At 38.8% G+C, this 19,360-nt stretch overlaps 2 protein-coding genes across 4 annotated transcripts in view; both read left to right on the forward strand.

The window, feature by feature from the left end:
• The window catches only part of Vwc2 (von Willebrand factor C domain containing 2), a 155,489-nt gene that overhangs the window by 129,809 nt on the left and 6,320 nt on the right, over positions 1-19,360 (forward strand). For 2 of the 3 annotated variants that reach the window (XR_008217370.1, XR_008217371.1), the window contains exon 4: positions 17,318-17,710. Coding sequence is in view for 1 of the 3 variants with exons in the window: in XM_052734502.1 (XP_052590462.1) it covers positions 17,318-17,469 (152 nt within the window). In the remaining 2 variants the exon portion in view is untranslated. Of the gene's footprint in view, positions 1-17,317; positions 17,805-19,360 lie in introns of those variants that run through there. The other variant, XM_052734502.1, reaches the window with a different exon arrangement.
• The window catches only part of Spata48 (spermatogenesis associated 48), a 231,351-nt gene continuing 229,601 nt past the window's right edge, over positions 17,611-19,360 (forward strand). Inside the window, exon 1 of the mRNA XM_052734504.1 lies at positions 17,611-17,710. Within this exon, the coding sequence (XP_052590464.1) occupies positions 17,695-17,710 (16 nt within the window). The 5' untranslated portion in view covers positions 17,611-17,694. The remainder of the gene's footprint in view (positions 17,711-19,360) is intronic.

The following is a 19,360-nucleotide window of genomic DNA, read 5'->3' on the forward strand; positions in this document are numbered from 1 at the left end:
GAGGAGGGAGAGGAAGAGACAGAAGGGGGAGGGAGGGAGGGGGAACAGAGGAAGAGAGAAATTGTCTACAGGCAGACCCTGTGAAGTTCCTCTGAAGCTCTCCGCTCCCCCACCTCCAGGTTTTCACTGCTGAGGTCAGTGTGCAGCTTTCTCACACCACACTAGAAGCACAGAACAGTCATTGGAGGAGTCTTGCTTTTTTGCTTTTCTTTACATATCAGAATTAGTGCAATCAAAAGCTTCCACTCTGTCTTCTTTTTTATTGTCTGAATTTTCCTTGATCTTCAATTCCTAAAACCAAAATCCACTAAAAGTTTCAATGCTTTCCATGAAAACTTCAAGTTATGTACAACTGCAGTGGAACTCACACACACACACACACACACACACACACTATTATATTTCGCTGGAGTTGTGCCACTAAGTAGGGTGGGAAGAGCCAATGTAAGATGCTGCCTTGAGTGTGGAGGGGAGTTGGCACATCTCACAGTGAGCCTCAAGTTCTAGGAAGGCAGAGGAGAGAGCCAGGCTGGGGGCCCTGAAGACACAGTTGTGGCCACGCCTATCAGCTTTGGGCAAGAAAGCGGGTCCTGTTGCTGTGTGAGGAGCTGCTGAGACACTGGGGGAAGGAAGCAGAGGTGTGCGTCCAGAAGGGCAGAAGCAGGATGAGATGACAGCTGCGGGGACAGACCTCAGACCCTCTGAGTTCCACCAGCAGCTCCATTCATGTGATCCAGGCCTTACTATTTTCATTGCTAAACAAGGACAAGCATGAGTCAGCACAGGAACCTGAAGGACAGAAACACAGAAGTCTGAAATTTAGAAAATAAATAAAATGGAAAATTGAAAAAAATTACAGAAAAAAAATGATAAACCCAAAAGCAAATGCCTTGACCAGAGCAATAAAATAATGGCTTTCAATCCATCAAAATAAAAGATTAGAAGCATTAGCTTAAAGAATTATGAAGTCTACAGAGGACACCATGGTTCTGGAGCTAAATTTATTATGGGAGATATTGTATAACTCGATAATCATAAATGATTAAAGTCTCAATTAGGTGGGCTATTTTCTGGCCTTATTGAAAATGACTCAAAAGAAATAATAGAGAATTTGAATGGTGTGAAACACATGTAAAAAGTGAACTATTTGTTAAATAATTTAGTTACAGAATGACTTTTGCAAGTTTTTGAGAAGCAAGTAATATATATAATAATTAAAATTAGCACATAAAAGCAGAAAACTCTCAATAAATCTAATAAAATTAGGATAATTCTAAACCGCAACCTCATTAAAAACAGCTCTGCAAAGAAAAGCACAGGAAAATTCCACTTATTGATTGAAGAGGGTAACCTTATTAAATCACATCCAGTAATGTAATACTCCATATTTAGGATTCTTCTGGCAACCCTTTCAAACTACAAAGACTCAGTGTCACAATAGCAGCAAAGCACATTTTTTATGAAGTATTTTTATAGTGTAATTCTCTAAGTTCTGGCTGGTAGAAATACACAGAGCTGCCAACACAGTGTGTGTGAGTTTGAGAAGGTCTCATCATTGGGTCTAATTTTAGATTATTAACTCATTTGTGACTGCACCGGGGACATGGTCTCTGGAACAGGCAGGTAGTAGTAGAGATGGAAAGAAGGAACTGAGTGCCTACACACTCAGATAAACTTGGTAAGACACTCTTGGTTCCTGGATATGGCAAATGACAAACCAGATACCTGGTGCTATTATTCGCCTCTAATCTCTCCCAAAAGTCTATATGCTAAAGGCTAGTTCCCAGACTGGGATTACTGGAAGGTGGTGGGGACACAGTAGGCAGACTTTAGGTCATTGGTGGCATGCCTGCTAAGGAGATAGAAAATGGCAATGCCTTCCCTCTCTCTGCTTCATAGCTGCCTTGGGGTGAGCAACTTGTTCTAGCACATGCTACCTCCCATGATGCTCTGCCTCACTGAAAACAATAATGGGGTCAACTCTGCACTGAGTGGACCTCTGATATCATGAGCATTTCCTTTCTAATTTGATTGTGTTGTTCAATTTTATGTAATGAGTTACTTCCTTTAGAGAATGATATATTTATAAAATTATAAAAACTGAATAGGAACATTTTATATAACAAATTAAATTTCTAAAACACAATAAAGAAATGACATCTTAAGCTTCAACATCCCAAAGTGCATATTAACTAAAAACTTTAAACAAAATCTATTTGGAATAAAAATTTAAGAGTAGTCACATAATTTTCATGACTTTCATCAACATATGGCAGATTAGAGGTGGCTTAGAAGGTACATGAAACTGAATTAACAATGTGGATGTCAGACTAATGAGGAGAGTTTTGAATATTCAAATTGCAATATAGTTATACCTGACTATTCAAGGAGTTTTCCTAACGGTGATTGGAAGTCACAGGGAAGTTTTCCGTGAATGAGAATAGGAACACAGCTTAGCAGAGGTTCCTCGTCTCCCTCATTGTTTATCCTTTCTGACTTGTTTTATTTAGGCTCCTTGAAAGTTGTATTTTGGTGTTTCTTTTCTTTTAATGACACACACAATATTCAGAGTGGAAGATGCTACTCTGCTAAAAGATCATAGACCCAGAGCATAGCTTTGAAACAGGTAATCAACCGTTGAAAGGACTAAACCAAGAGAATGATTTCATGACTCTATTTCAAAGTTCTATCTGCAGTCATGTGCCAGATAAAGGGCTCATTCATAACACATGAAGATTTACACAAGTGTCAGCAACTCAGCCAAAAGCAATGCCTATTCTAACACTGAAGATTTGAAATGACACATGTATTGAAAGAGATCTAAATTATTATCATTGGAAAAATGAAAATTAAAGCCACATTCAATATTATAACATATCTCCCAAGACAAATAAAGTATACTAAAAGCTGACAACAACAAAATGAAAGATCTGTATCAATTAAAAACCTCAAACACTGACTCCAGGTGTCAGTATGGGTGTGACCGCTGTAGAGAAATGTTGGTCTCTAATAAAACTTCAGGAATACATGTTCTACCATCCATTTATCCTACCCTTGAACAATGTGTATTCATGCATACCAAGGACATTTTGTATGCATATATGTATCTTGGTGTGTGTGTATAGATATAGATATGTTTTTGTTTTATAAATGGCTCTTTCTAAAAGCTAGTACTAAGCTACTGTAACCTTCCACTACTGATAGATGTTTGGAAGCATCAGTAGTACAATATAGCAGACAAATTTTGGTACAGTGACAAATGTATCACTACATAAGAATGAGAATTAAAGCAATGCAGCTACATGCAAAAAGGTGAATGAATCTCACAACTACAATGCTGAGGACAAGAAGCCTACATCAGAGGGTTACATAACTTCTAAGTGTTCTTAGGAATAATAAAAATGCAATCTTGTTCAATTATATAGGAATTCAGGCCAAGGTAGGGGGATTAAAGAGATTCTCAAGTCTTGGTAAAGTCCTGTCCCTTGAGTTGTGTGGCAGTTTGATGCATGTGTTTCTGTTTTTGTCCTGGGCAATGCAGGACCATCTTCGTAAGTCAGTAAAGAAGCTTGTTCATGCTCCAGTGTGTCTCTCAGCTCTGCACAAATCAAAGAGGTCTGTGACATATTTTACAAATGCTTTATTGGCCCATTTCTGAAATACCCATGTCCCTCAAATGCTAGCACCCACTTGTGAATGGAGGTTTTCATGGCCAAATGAATTTAGGAAGTGCTCTACACTCCAAGCCTGCTTCTCTGCTTCTCACTATTTATTAACATGATTGAGGCTCTGAAAAAGGTGGGCTTTTTGTAAAGAATCCTCATTTAGTTTGTTTAATAAACTCTGTATATCCAGTTACTTCAACAGATAACGTCTTAATTTTTAAAAATGATTTCTTTTATATATTCAAGCTTGAAGCATTGGAAAATATTTCTCATTCTTCATTCTTTTGAGTGGGACATACTATTATATATATTTTCTAAGAATTTAGAGTACGTGAATGTTTTTGCCCTTAAAATTGGGAGAAGAAAGTCCTACCTTGGGATGGAGGAGGGTGGTCAAAACAGAAGGAGTTGGGGAGGAGGGACAAATAACATCAAGAATGCTTTATAAGGCCTCCATGAATTATTTTTTATTTACCTAAAAGTATATATAATAGGTACACACACACACACACACACACACACACACACACACACACACACACTCACTCATGGTGCATGTATGCTTTTGTGTGTGTGTGTGTGTGTGTGTGTGTGTGTGTGTGTGTGTGTGTGTGTGTGTGTTTTAAATGAACTTATGCATAACCAAGGCAACACCACTCAGAGGTCGAAGGTACGCCCTATTTCTTAAGACAGTACATACTTCAGATACAAGACATGAAAGATTTGAGCTGGTTCTAACATGAAAGACTTCTTCCTGAAGTCTAGCTTTCAGAGTACATGTAAGTACTATGTAAATAAGTATTATGTGAGTACTGTGTAATCTGTTACGGGAGGGAAGCAATTAGTAGTCCTATACAGCTGTGATACCTATGAATTATATCAATGTCCAGCATGGCAAGCTATCTCTAAAGGCAGTCATGTCTTAGTGATAACAAACAGCTAGTTGACTTAGGGCCTCTCAATAGAAAGGAAATCATGCCTGGTACTAGAAACCTACCCAACTACCTAGGGTTAGTGAGGTCATGAATCTTAGAAGAGAACCTATTACCACCACTTTACTAGACCAGCATAATTTCTACCTACATTCTAAAGCTTATCCTTATACGTTCAGGTAAGTGTAGCTATCACCCCTCATGAAAGAAGTTTCTCTTTCCAGTAAACGGAGACTGTAGCTGGAGTTTTCTCCAGTCCTGCTCGGACCCACAGCCACTCAGACCCAAATAAACACACAGACACTTAAATTATTTAAACTGTTTGACCTAATGGCTTAGGCTTCTTGCTATGTAGTTCTTATATCTTAAATTAACCCATTTCTATTAATCTATAATTTGCCACGTGGCTTGTGGCTTACTGGTACCTTATATCTTGCTTCTCGTGGTGGCAGTGGCAGCTGGCAGTATCTCCTGACTCAGCCTTCCACCTCCCTGAAATCTCCTCTCTGCTTGTCCCTCCTATACTTCCTGCCTGGCTACCGGCCAATCAGCATTTTATTTATACAGAGTGATATCCACAGCACTTCCCCTTTTCTTTTTTCTTTCAAAAAGGAAGGCTTTAACTTTAACATAGTAAAATTACATATAACAAAATAGTTATCAAGCAGGAATTATAGTTATGATATCTAATCTATTTGTATTTGGCAAAATTAAAGAAGATATCCTATCTATCCTATATTTGTGAGTCCAAGGTTTCATATCTACCTTATCTCTTATCACAACCAAGGAAAATTATAACTATCTAGTCTTCAACTACATCAAAGACCTCAGAAGGATATAATATTAACTGAGAAATGGGAGAAGGACGGAAGCAACTTTTGGGAGTCTTGCGAGAATAGACAGAGACAGCTGGCAGCCTGGACAGTCATCCAAAGTTCCTCTATAAAGTTGGGGCATCTATTTTCAGCCCACAGTCCTAGAGTTTCTCAGTCACTTCTCTCTGTGTCCTGTATAATGTCTGGCAGTTTCCTCTGTGAAGCAGGAACCTGAAGGACCATTTTGCCAAGCAAAGTTCAGTGGTCACCTTCCTATGAGTCCTGCATGTCTAGTCAATCAAGCAGTCTAGGCAAGAACAGTTTCTTGCCCAAATGGCTATTTTTGCCAAGAAGAAGATAAACTCCATATAGAGTGTCTTCAATGTCCATCCTCCTTTCTGAAGTAAATTGATGCTGCCAGGAGCAGACATGTCTCACTGTCCAGAAACTCTAAATTTTTTAAACATTTTAAATGCCATATTCTGTAGGTCTTTGAAGTGTTTGAAGATTACCTACCTAATTGAATTATATCTATGTATACCTAGAAAAAAACTTAACATGACTATAAGTTTGACTATCATAGAAGACTAGTTATTAACTTGTATTTCTTAATTATCCATTACAATTTAAATGAGTTACATAAACATAATACCTCAAATGAGAGTAGAAATATATATACAGTATAACAAAATTAAGTTTAAACTTGTATCAATAAATTAAAATCCATAGCAATGTAAAACATTTCAAACAAGTTGTTGCTCTTTAAAAGTAGATTCAATAATCTACCCTTTCATCCTATCATATGTATATCCTATATTTCTATATCATATCCCCTTTCTTCTTTTAGAAAGACATTGACTATGACCAATTACAATTTGTAACCAATAACCTAAACAAAGACAAACATCCATAATCCATTTTTTGGGAATGTGGGCATAGTTTTCTAGGCTACTTCCTGCTGGGGATCCATAGCAGGAGACTATTACAGAAACCACAACTGGTCATAATGCAGAGATCATGGGGATCCCAGAAGCAACAGATACCTTAACAACACAATTCCTGCCCCAGAGGCTCGGGAAACATCACAGAAGAGGTGGAAAGATTAGAGGTGGAAAGAAAAACTGTCAGAGCCAGAGGGCCAGAGAGTTTGTCTTCTAGAGTGACAGGGAAGCTTCACTCATGATACTTCAACAATATGACTGCCTAAACAAGACCTGTACAGTATCAGTTGACGTGCTAACTTGGAAGGTGGAAGTATCATGGGACTTCACCACTACAAAAAGAACTACAGGCAATTAATGACTGCTGAAAAGGAGAAATAGCCTCTCCCAGGGTTGGCCCTGAAATCATACACACACAAGCAGCACTAAATGGATTCAGCAAGTTGTATGTATGTATATATATTTGTGTGTATGTGTGATATATAAAAAAATAGAGAAAAGGAGGCCATTAATTTGAGGAAGGGGATAGGACATAGGGGGTCTTGGAGGGAGGAAAGGGGCATAAGTGATATAATTTAAAACAATTTATATAATTAATAATAATAAATAAAAATATATTGAAAAAATTTATCACTATGTAGCCCTGGCTCTCCTGGAACTCAGTATGTAAGCCAGGCTTGAACTCAGAGATTTACCTGCCTCTGCCTTCTGACTGCAGGGATTAAAGACATCTGCCGCCATACCAGGCCAGAAATGTGTCTTATTTCATGAATTTTTGTGAAGACTGAGTGGCATATGAGATACCATATTAATGTGAAGGACAGAGTGACTAGAGAACTCTGTGTGGCTCCCAGGAACCTAAGGAAGAAGCAGAAGGCAGAAAGGAAGCCTGAGTATGAGCACCACGCTGGGAACAGAAGATGGTTGGGTGGGTTGGTTTTCTGACACATTTTTCTTTAAAGGGGTCTGTTGTTTTTCTGAAGAACCTAAGTTTGCTTCATTTTCATGCTTGCTTTGGAATCATGTGCTATGCTTTTTCCTTTAACTCTTCCAGTTAAAAATGACTTTGTAGTAGATCATTAACAAAGAAGCATGTGCACAAACACATACTGTGTGTGCAAACATACAATGCATGTGCACAAACACATGCACACACAAATTCAGGCTTTTGTTGCTTCACTCTTAAATGACAGGGAAAATGAATCTTGAAACAAATTTTCCTCTCTTTTGGAGATGATGCCCGGTGAACTTCATATAAATTAGGAATTTAGGTACTTAAAAAAGAAATTGAGATGTAAGAGATTGGTTCCTCTATACCTGTGGGTCGTGTCCCCTTTGGAGGTTGAATGACCCTTTCACAGGGATCACATATCAGATATCTTGCATATCAGATATTTTTATTGTATTTTATAACTAGCAAAATTAGTTATAAAGTAGCAAGGAAAATTCTATGTTTAGGGGTCACCACAACATGAGGAACTATATTAAAGTGTTGCAACATTAGAAAGGTTGAGAACCACTGATCTATGGAAATAATGGTGGAGGAGATTCATAGTTGGGAATCAGGCCTCTGCTAAGGAGAGTGATTCACAGGAAGGCAGAAAGAAAAGTGGCTGACACCAAACAGGTATGGGATGTGAAGTTTGGCATTTAGTTGTTATTGTATTCTAATTTCATGGTTTCAAAGGAAAGGTCACCTGCATTTAATCTCTAAATAATATTTAATCTCTAAGTAAAATGCAGTAACATAAACAAATACTGCCTCAACTACCTGGAGTTCTGCCTCCTGGGTGTTCAATGACCTGTGAAAGGGAACAGGGCATGACTTCACACACTTATTTGTGTCTTTGTTCACTAGCTTTCTGTTTTCTATTCCTTACCATTATTGTAGTAAAAATCTAAAACATACAAGTGGCATACACGTCAACAGGGGTGTGGTTTTTTTAGCAGGATGTCCAGAATGACAGTCCATTAGCTGAGTCTCAACTTTCAGCAAAGGTTTTAAACATGCGCTGAGATCCAGTCTGTGTTGCAGTTCCAGGGGTGAAACTGCAGTGTTCTTGTGGGTTCTGTCCGTGTTGAGTACTGATTACTAGCACTATGGAAGGCAGTTCTGCTGGAGGCAAGGACAGCAGCAAAGTACCCAATTTCAGTCCTCTCACAAGGTTCCAGCTTGATTTGGGACCTGTGAGCCTCTATATAATTTATCATCAGGCTAGAACATGCTAAGAGGAAGTACTGTCATGGCGTACCCTGTGCTGATATCCACGGCACAGCACCGACATTCCATTCCAGTTCTATTCTAGAGACACTGGTAGGTATTAAAGGGAGGAAGGTTCTTGTAAATACTCATCCAAAAGTGAGTTCTGCTAACCGTGCTACTAGGCCCTTCAATTCTTGATACTATGTGTCTTCGCCTGTTTGTGTCAATAACAAAACACCATTGGGCTAGAGAGATGGTTCAGTCATTAAGAGCACTTGCTGCTCTCCAAGAGGACCCAAGTTCAAGTCCTAGAATCCACATGGCTTCAGGATATCTGATGCTCTTCTGGCCTCCACTAGCACCCACACATATGTAGGTTGCATAAACAAACAAATAAAAACAAATAATGTAAGACACTTCAGACTGAATGATTTAGAAACATCAGAGCATATTTTTCTACAGTTCTGTAGGCAAAAAAAGCCCAAGCTCAGGTTGCTATCAAGTTCAGTGTACCTTGTGGGTACCTGTACCATAGTGGTGCTTTCTTATGGTGGCATCCCCACATAGAGGGAGTGGTAGGTAGGAGCAGGGGCAGAATGGCTCTGTGAATCCCTTCTGTAATACATGTTCAGTCCTGAGGGTGTTTCATAATTCAGAACTGCTCTGACATGCCCCACTTCAATATTGTCACACTGTCAATCATTAAGTGTCTGTACGTGATTTTGAGTAACATTAGCATGCAGACCATATCACTGTGCATCAGTTGAGGTTGACATATCTTTGGGATCCAGACATTATGAACAACTGTCAAGCCTCCATCCTGAAGTCAAACCAGCACAGGGAGGTTCAGTTTATCAAGATTTATTTATCAACTGTCCCTGAGGAAAGAAAGCATTATTGTTATAGGATAGAATCATTTTGGAATTAGCCATCATTAGTTACCTAGGGCAAGTCAATAATAATATAATTAATCAGTACTTATTACCCATATGACTCAATTAATACTTACAGTTTCTGAATGTACTTTCTATAGTTATGAAGTTGTTTTGCCTATTGCAGAGCAAATAAATGACTAAGAAGATTATCCATTATATATTAAAATGAAGTAATTAGGATTATGGTTATTCTTTCCATTTCCCTCCTTATAAATGCAGCTAAATGTATGGGTGTTCATTTTTCATTAAGTGACTATACTACCAGAATCCAATTTCATGCAGCAATATTGTTAATTCATTTATATTTTTCCATCAGGTAATTATAAGTGATAATTTTTTCCCAGAATTCTAAAGGTCTGCTTTGTTAAAAACTGAGAGACAACTCTGCTTCCCTTTGATTAGTGTTCACATGGGTCAGCCTTCTTTACTGACTTACTTTAAATTTCTCTCTTACCACCTTTAATGTGCCTCTCATTTTTAAATTTTATTTTTAACTTTTTTCAGACAACATATTTTGATCATATTCTTTTCCCTCACACAACTCTTTCCATATCCCCCCTCCCTACCACCTCAGTTCATATTTTCTCTCTCTTAAATAACTAGACCTGGACTCCTCACAACCCATTGGTCAGGGCATCATGTCCAGTTGTGGTTTTCAGTACTGGCCTCCATTTACTGTAAGAGAAGTTTCTTTGATGAGGGAAGATAGCAACACTAATCTGAATAAGAAAAAATTTGAGTATTGTTAGTAATTATGCTGTTCTAGCAAAGAGGCAGTAGTAGTTTCTCTTCTAAGATCTGTGACCTACCTCAGTAGACCCAATATTTGATTAGGTTTTAGTACCACATACAAGTTCCCTCCTGTTGACTTAAGGTGGCCTTAAGTTCATTAAGACAGCTGTTGTTTACCACAAATATATGAATTCCACTTTTTGGATATCTTGCCATGCTGGTCATTGTTATGGTTCATAGAAGTCACTACTAGGAAGGACTGTTTAATTGCCCCCCACCCCTTGGAAGCTTGCATCTTAGTTTCTGGAACTATGGAAGTAAGATCTCAGGAAGGAGGCTTTTAAATTAGGTCTATCTTGATATCTCAATCCAGTGTTCTAAGTTCTAACACTAATCTAAGTGTTCAGCTTCTTCAACATTATCCCTGACCCCTCACCCTCTAAAAGGCAACCAAGGCTTACAATAATAGTCTACATTGCTTTGGGGGTCACTAGGACTACTATAACCAACCTTTGGATACTGGGGTTTTTGTTAGTCTATGCATCTTGTGGGGAACACTGCCAGGCCAAGTGGCACAATACAGAAACTAACAGATCCTGTGTAGCCCCACCCCAGTGGCTGTACCTGCAGCCCAGCTCCTACATCCATGGCTCAGAGAATATCACAGAAGAGGGGGCAGAAAGATTGCGAGAGCAAGAGTAGCCGCAAGTCTTAGAAATAGCTGCATGAACGAGACCTGAGCAATGGCAATATCAATAGACATGCTAACATGGAAGGGAGGGAATCTTATGGGCTCCTTAGAGAACTACAGACAACTAACGACTGCTGAGAGGAGGGAAATTAGCTTCTCCAGGAATGAGCCATCTAATTAGTTATCAATTACACAGTAGCCATAACTGAAACCATATATACACGAATGACAAAAAAAGAGATGCAGTCATATATTTATATTGTATAAAATAATCAAAGAAAAAGAGGCTACCAATTTGAAACTGGAGGGATGAAGCTGAGAGGGTTAGAGAGAAGGGCCATGGGAGGCAGGGAATGGAGGGAAGAAAGAAAAGGATAGAAGTTATATAATTATATTTTAATTAAAAACAAAACAATAAGCACACATGTGCGCACACACAGAGAGAGAGAGAGAGAGAGAGAGAGAGAGAGAGAGAGAGAGAGAGAGAGAGAGAGAGAGGAAAAGAAACAAACAAGGAGTTCATTTTGAGTTGGCCAACTGCTCCTGAGTGGCTTACCTCTTGGGTGTGGTAGAGATGCTAGTGCCATTCTCTTGAAGAAAAGATTTTCCCTTTCTCAGCAGTTATCATTTGCAAATACCTTCTTGGTTAGGGTAAGATTTTGTGTCCACTTCCCTTCCCCTTGCTGGGATTTTATCTGGTCTGAACAAGTGCAGGTCTTGTGCCTGCTGTCACAGTCTCTGTGTGCATCAGCCTGTTATGTCTGGAAAAAGCTATTTTGTTGGAGTGATCCACTACCTCTGGCTAGTCTATATTCTAGGCACTTTTCCTTTACCAGATGAAAGACTTGCAAATACATTTTCTTCCATCTTGGAGCTTGTGTTCCTATTTTTTTGTTACCTTCACAGAGTAATAATTTATATTTGAATGACATAAAATGCACTGATTTTCTCTTTTATAGAACTCAGGCAGTCCTCAAATTCACTATCCTCTTCTCTCTGTCCTCTCGATGCTTGATTTGATGGGTGGCATGTACTGCCATGTCCATCTTGGCCATGCACACTAATGTTCATTCAAAAACTCATCAAGAATTCTGTGTTTTGACAGCTTTACCCTGTTATTTTATAAAAGTACTATAATTTTTGTTTAAATTTAAGTATGTTATCCCTTTAAAGTAATTTTTGTTTCAAGTGGAACATTTGGATTGAGTCTTCTAATCCTGCAAATCCAGTGGTTTTAGTACCACATTTTGAAAGACTTGTTTTGTTGGGCCGATTTTGATTTAACTGTCTCCACCTTTTCTAGTTTTCTAAGGTAGAAACTTAAATACTTTAAAATTCTTTTTAAATGCATTTAATTCTAAAAATTCCCTTCTCAACTTTGCTATCTCTCAGGTTTTATGTGTTTTCATTGTTACTTAAGTTAAAATATTATTAAATTTCTCTTTGGATTTTATCTACCACCCCATTCTTATTGTATGCTGTATAATCTTCATGTCTTTTGGTTTTTCCTGATGCTTTCCTGTTAATGATAGCTAATTTAATTCCAATCTAACTGCACTTATGATTTTCCAAATTTCTTAAACTTGTTAGAATGGATAACAAACAAATCTGATAGAACTTAAAGTGTGTTGCATGGTCCATAATTAGTGAACAGTACAAATGTTCTTGAGAAAAGAAAGGTGTGTTCTCTTGCTGGTGAATGACATGAACAAAGGCCAGTGATACCCAGTGGATGGCTGATGCTCTTCTGGTCCCTTTGTCCTCACTGATTTCCTGGTTGCTGCATGTGTCCATTCTAGTATAGGAGTGTGATAAGAGGTTCATATATTTCTCCTAAAGTCTATCAGATTTGTTGGTGACCCACTCTAGCAATCTCTTTCTTGATATATTCAGTCTAGTGGACATTCATTGTGATAATTGCTATATTTTTCTTATTTATTTGTATCTGTGATATTTGCTACTCTTTTCTATCTGTTGCCTTTGTTCATTGTTCCTGTCTTTGTCTCTAGTTCTTTTCCGCACTTTGTGATTTCACTTGAGCATTTTATGGGTTCATAGTATATGTGTGACCCTCCCTAGTCTTAACATTTTTCATTGGTTACCATAAAGTTTGCAATGTACATTTACTGAGATATTCTACAATGATGATAGGTGTTGATTTTTCCAAAAGGACAAAACAGCCTTCAAACAAGATATTTTCTTACAAATAGAACATCAAAATGGATTAAGGGAAAATAGATGAAGGTCATTATCTACTAAAGGAACAAACATTCAAATTTGGAAGAGTACTACTTCTCTCTCAGAATGGCTTAAGCTAATATATGTGACGAAGCCAAAAGCTCCTAAGGATGCTTTTGTTGTCCACCATAACTAGATGCTATTGCTAAAGACACTGCCCATCCTGGATGCAGGATCTAAAGAATGGTTTTCTAAAGACAGTCATGTTTGGTTCTATCATAGGTCTCTGGGCTGTCCAGCCTCTGGGTTTTAGCCCTCCAGGCACTGTCAGGGTGGGCTCCCTCTCATAGTATGGGTCTCTAGCTGGATCAGTCATTGGTTGGTCACTCCCACAATTTCTTTTTCCCAGCATATCTTTTTTTTGCAAAAGTTTTTTTAAATTTCTTTCTGTAAATCATAAACTATTTGAGAAGAATTAGGGTGACCCAACAAATGCATCTTAACCTTATCCCAATCAAACTTGCTTTCATTAAATCTTAAGGATGTGATACAATGAGAAGAAACATTCAAATCACATTTTAATTTTATCTGCACCTTCAAAATTTCTAACTGATCCCCTAACAATACAACAGCTTGCCTTAACTCAGTTAATCTTTTACTATCTCATTGCCCATCTTATTTTGTTCAGTCCAAAGTTCTTCTGGATGTCCCAGCATATCTTTGTAGGCAGGGCAAATTGTCGGTCAAAGGTTCTGTGGCTGGGTTCAGGTCCCAGTCTCTCCACTGGAAGTCTTGCCTGTTTATAGGAAATGACCCCTTAGCATTCCTTTAAAAGCCCTTTGGCAGAGACAGTCATGGCCCAACAGATTAGGATCCAGGCCCTCCTGAGGCTATTCTGTGTTTCTGTCTCTGTCTCTGTCTCTGTCTCTCTCTCTCTCTCTCTCTCTCTCTCTCTCTCTCTCTCTCTCTCTCTCTCTCTCTCTTTCTAGCTATCTTTCTATCTAATATTTCCTGCTGCTCCTGATCAAGAGTACCCTGAGGAAAAGTGGGAGTGGGATGGCCCTCCATAGCCAAAATAGAAGATGAAGTACCTAGTCTTGTTATAATTTGATATGCCATGGCTGGCTGATATACACAGGAGGCCTGCCCTTTTCTGAAGAGAAAGGAGGACTAGATTGGGGAGGGGGTTTGGGGATAAGGGCTTGGAGGGAAGAAAGGAGGGGAAAATGTGATTGGGCTGGGAAAAAATTAATTCATTAAAAATTCATTAATTTAAAAAATCAAGAGAAAAATAAAGCTGAATCTATACTTTTTTTTAAAATTTAATTAATTTATTTATTTTACATCCTGACCACAGCCTCCCCTCCCTCCTCTCCTCCCACTCCCCGCTACCTTCCCTCTCAATTAACCCCTCCTCTGTATTCACTCAGAAAGGGCCAGGCCTCCCATGGGCAAAGCATGGCATATCAAGCTACCATAAAACCAAGCACCTCCCACTGTATTCAGGTTCGGCAAGGCAATTCAGCAGGAAGAACAGGTTCCTAAGAGCCAGCCAAAGCACCAGGAACAGCTCTGCTCCCATTGACAGGAGTTCCACAAATAGACCAAGCTAAACATCTGTCACATATATGCTGAGGGCCTAGGTTGGTCCCAGGCAGGTTCCCTGGTTGTTGGTTCAGTTCTGTGAATTCCCATGAGCCAGACTAGCCGTTTCTGTGGATTTTCCAGTGATGTCCCTGACCCCCTGACTCCTACAATCCCTCCTTCCTCTCTTCAGCTCAGCCTAGTGTTTGGTCATGGGTCTCTGAATCTGCCTCCATCAATCACTGGATGAAGGCTCTCTGATGACAACCGGGGTAGTTATCAATCCAATCAGTTCAGGCTGTGCATCCACTGCTGCCAAGAGTCTTAGCTGGAGCCATCCTTGTAAACTCATGAAGTTTCCCTTGTATCAAGCTTCTACCCCACTCTGTAAAGCCCCCCTTTCCAGTCATCTCTCAGCACTTCCCCCTCCGCCCACCCCCCAACCCAATCTCTCAAGTTTCCATGCCCACCCACCCCCAGTCCAAACAGGAGATCTTCTCTATACCATCATCCCAAATGGGTAATTGCTGAAGCTTCCTTCAAACTCTCCCATGTATTGCCCCCTTACACTCTTTCAAATTCATGACCTTAAAAAAAATGTCATTACATGTATGTGTTCCTACATCCATAAATGCAATCTGCTTATTTCTGGATAATGTTACCTATATGTGTATGTTTTCAGGATTGACCCTTTGCTACTAATTGGTATGCTCTTCCATGGGAAGATGACTTCAGTTATGCTCTCATTATTCCTTAATTGCCTGTAGTTCTTTGTCTAGAGTTGAGGCCTCCTGAACATGCCACCCTATGTGTCTATTAGTATCACCTTTGTTCAGGTCATGGTTAGGCAGCCATGTTAGTGAGGCTTCATGGATGTAGCTTCTGACATTCATAAAAGACATAATCTTACATCATGCTCCCTCATCCTCTGGCTTTTAGAAGCTTTCTGTCCCCTCTTCTGCAATGACCTCTGAACCTTAGGTGTGGAAGTTGTATTATAAATTTATCAGTTGGGACTGTGCTCCACAATTCTGCATTTTGATTGGCTGTGTTTTTCTGTAATGATCTCCATCTACTGCAAAAAGAAGTTTCCTTGATGAGAGATAAGAATTACACTTATCTGTGTGCATAGGGACAAATATTTAGAATGTAGTAAGGGATTATTTTGGTTTAGTAAAGTGGAAGTTGTAGTTCTCTTCCAAGATCCATGACTTCACTAGCCCTAGATTTCCAGTACCAGGCATGACGTCCCTCTTGTTGAGTGGGCCTTAAGTACAATTAGAGAGCTGTTGGTTACCATCCAGGTATGTCTGCCAGTACTCTACCCTTAGGATTATGGTGTCATGATAGTCATTGTTGTGGTTCACAGCTATCACAGCTGGGTAGGACAATTGGTTGCTTCCCTTCTTTGGAAGCTTGCATGGCACCTTCTGGTTTGCTACTGTCCTTGGTTGTCCCCAAGAGGTGAAAGGTAAGTGCCTGTTGCTGAAGAGAACTGGCCTACAAGCCTCTTCCCCTGAGTGTTAGTTATTATGTGGTTCTCTGTTATTAAGCAGTGCTGTTTTCTGTGTGAGAAAAACCACAAGGCACAGCAAAACCACTGTAAGAGCTTATTAAGAGAAGAAACAGAGGGGAGTGCTTAGACCGACAAAAATGGTCATGCAAGGAGACAGGAGGGAGGGGTCTGTGACCCACTTTTTATGGATTCCCCCGCACATGAGCAGATGGGCTTATGTAGCTACAGTACGCTGTGTGCATATATTACATGATCACACTGGCCACAAATTACGTAGGATGTAAGGCCCCAGAATGACTAAGCGTTTTGCCAGAGCATGTGCAGTCATGGGGGAGTGGCTAGAGATTCCAACACTGAGGACCAATCAAATAATCTTTTATAACAGCATTAGTTTCAAGTCACACTGGAAATATTTTTCCTACTCAATTTTCATGCCCTTGAATTTATACCTAAAATTATGCACAGACGACACACCTTTGTGCTGCTAAGCTTTTACTTGGTGTTACTAGCAAGAATTACAGTCATTCTTGGTTCTTAGGGACTGTGGAAGACATATTCCTGTATAGTAATTGGGGGGTGTTGCTTTAACTGTGTCTCCAGATAAGCATTAGCATCACCTAGGAACTTACTTCTTTGCCCCCCTAAACTTAAAGAACTCTGGTTTTGGGGCCTGCAGCCAGTAACTGAACAGAAATCCTATAATTGTGACAACAGATGTTTTAATCCATGTGGGAAAGTTGTGGGAAGACTGTTTTCTTGTTTGAGTTCTCTGCTAAAACTGCCACGAAGAGTAAGCATGGTTTTCTGAAGCTACTGGTTGGTTGGGCTTTTTAAGTAATTATTTAACAACATTAGTTAAATCTAATGATTACAGATGTGACTTCTAGAAAGTCTCCCACCAAACAGAATAGTCTACTTATGAAAATAGTAATGCTTCAGTCCTAAATTTTAAGTAACATTCATTTCACTTCAGAAAAAAGTTGGTGTTCTTTGTGTTTCTAGTTCTGGCTTTTCTAACTGTCCTTTATAAAAGGGTAAACGAAACACATTGTCGTGCTACTTACCTAATTATATATATTATACTTATATGCACTCAATAGTATGAAACCTTTTTCTGCATTTCAGGTCCAAACTGCTTTGCAGAAACTGCTGTCATCCCAGCTGGTAGAGAAGTGAAGACGGATGAATGCACCATATGTCACTGTACTTATGAGGAGGGTACGTGGAGAATTGAACGGCAAGCCATGTGCACAAGACATGAATGCAGGCAAATGTAGACTTCACAATACAAAACTCTCATGTTTTTCTAGAATATTTTACTAATGTTGACATTCTAGATGACTCTGAGAAATGTCAATCAAAAAGAGAAGACTTTGGATAAGGAGTCAAGGGAAATGGTTGGCACTTTTCCTTTTCTTGGTAACAATTACAGCAAGAGACAGACATGGATGTATTTCAAAACATCAATAAGAACTTTGGACATAAACTCCCTCTCTAAATAAATGTGCTATTTTCACAGTAAGTACACTAAAGTTCACTATTATATATTAAATGTGTTTCTATAATCCCTCTATTAGAGTCTTATATATTAAAAATGCTGTTGTCAACCGTCCTCACTGTGGTAGCCTTCATTCCATCATGGGGTGCTGGTGGTACCAGGAATCCTTCACACCTGCACATGCAATACTGCACCCCATTAAGGGACTGCAAAAATAATGACTGCTTTATAGCAAAATCCTGTTCAAATGCTATTGAACTAATGCTGTGTATCTAAAGCTTGCCCTTAGGACACAATCTAATTCTCATAAATAGGCTTCCATATTTTAATAGCCCATTTCTTTTAGCAGTTCATCCTTACTCATTTGGGAAATGTAGGTATAAAGACTGCTACCATACATTTCTTCAGTTCTCATAGTAATCCATAAGTAAACATTTACATGTATTTCATTTTCATTTACATTACCTATTTTACTAAGCATAACTTGAATTCACTCCCTCAGAAAGCTGAGACTTCTGCATTAGTCCCATGAGGCTGGAGCTGTTCTAAAGCACTCTGCATGTGTATGGGGGTGGGGGATGTCTTTGGATTCTCTGGAGAATAGTTAAGGAAAGTCAAATTCCTGAACAAGCTTATGCCTGAAATAAAAAATATGCTATAGACATCTCACATATCTCAGCTTAGTGTACCCATACTGTTAGTTGAGGTAGAAATCTGTCCTCAGTAATAGACAGAGTGAGATGATAAATCTGTCTTGCATCAAGAATAGTGTAGGTGCAAGTAGAATTCTTTGTCCAATTATGTTTAAACAAGGGAGTAAAAGCTAAGTACAGTCTTCCCTACAGTCATATATAATCCAAATGATCTTCATGTGAACTAATCAAAGCTGCTGTAAGTGTTGCTGATGGGGCCACAGTGACTATGGAGAAGTTCCCGTTTCATGAACCACATCAACACTTGGTACATGAGTGAGAGAGGCAGTCAGGGTCTTAATATGTGTAAACAAAACCAAAGGATCTATTTGCAACCTTTACGTACATACCCCCACATTTATTTCTACTAAATTTTAAAATTAAGTATCTATTACACAAAACATCTTGTGGAGACAAAGAGGAAATGAGGGCTGGTTTGTTCTCTCTCTATGCTTTTTTTCTATAGCACAACAGGACTAAGAAATTACACTATACTATATTATAAACCCAATCAGAGGCTAGAAAATGAAGACTTCTACAAAGACTTACTAAAAACAGCATAGTTCATACACCCAAACCCTGCCAGTATATACTAATTTCAATAACTTATTGTTGAATGATAGTCAATGACAATTGAAAATTTGAATCATTATAATAATTACAAAAATTACCAGGGCATTTGTATATGCTTATATTTTTATCTTGTTTTTGAAAAATATCTGGGGTCAGGTAGACTAGCATGTACATCAACTTCATAAAAATACTCAGGGGTATTATTAGCTAGTTACTCTCAGGTACCTGTTTTCAGCTTTCCAAAACTTAAATCTTAGTATGAAAGACTGTTAGGCATCATCTGTCCCTCCATTATTCAACAGTAGATTTTCTTGAGACAAAGGTCATATAAGGTTAGCATCTTGCCAACAACTGACCCTGTCCTCTTAAAATACATGGGCTACTGAGCTAGATGTAACTACGTAC

Source organism: Peromyscus californicus, unplaced genomic scaffold, assembly GCF_007827085.1.
Source record: "Peromyscus californicus insignis strain IS unplaced genomic scaffold, ASM782708v3 Scaffold_13__1_contigs__length_99412109, whole genome shotgun sequence".
In the NCBI taxonomy this organism is placed as follows: domain Eukaryota; kingdom Metazoa; phylum Chordata; class Mammalia; order Rodentia; family Cricetidae; genus Peromyscus; species Peromyscus californicus.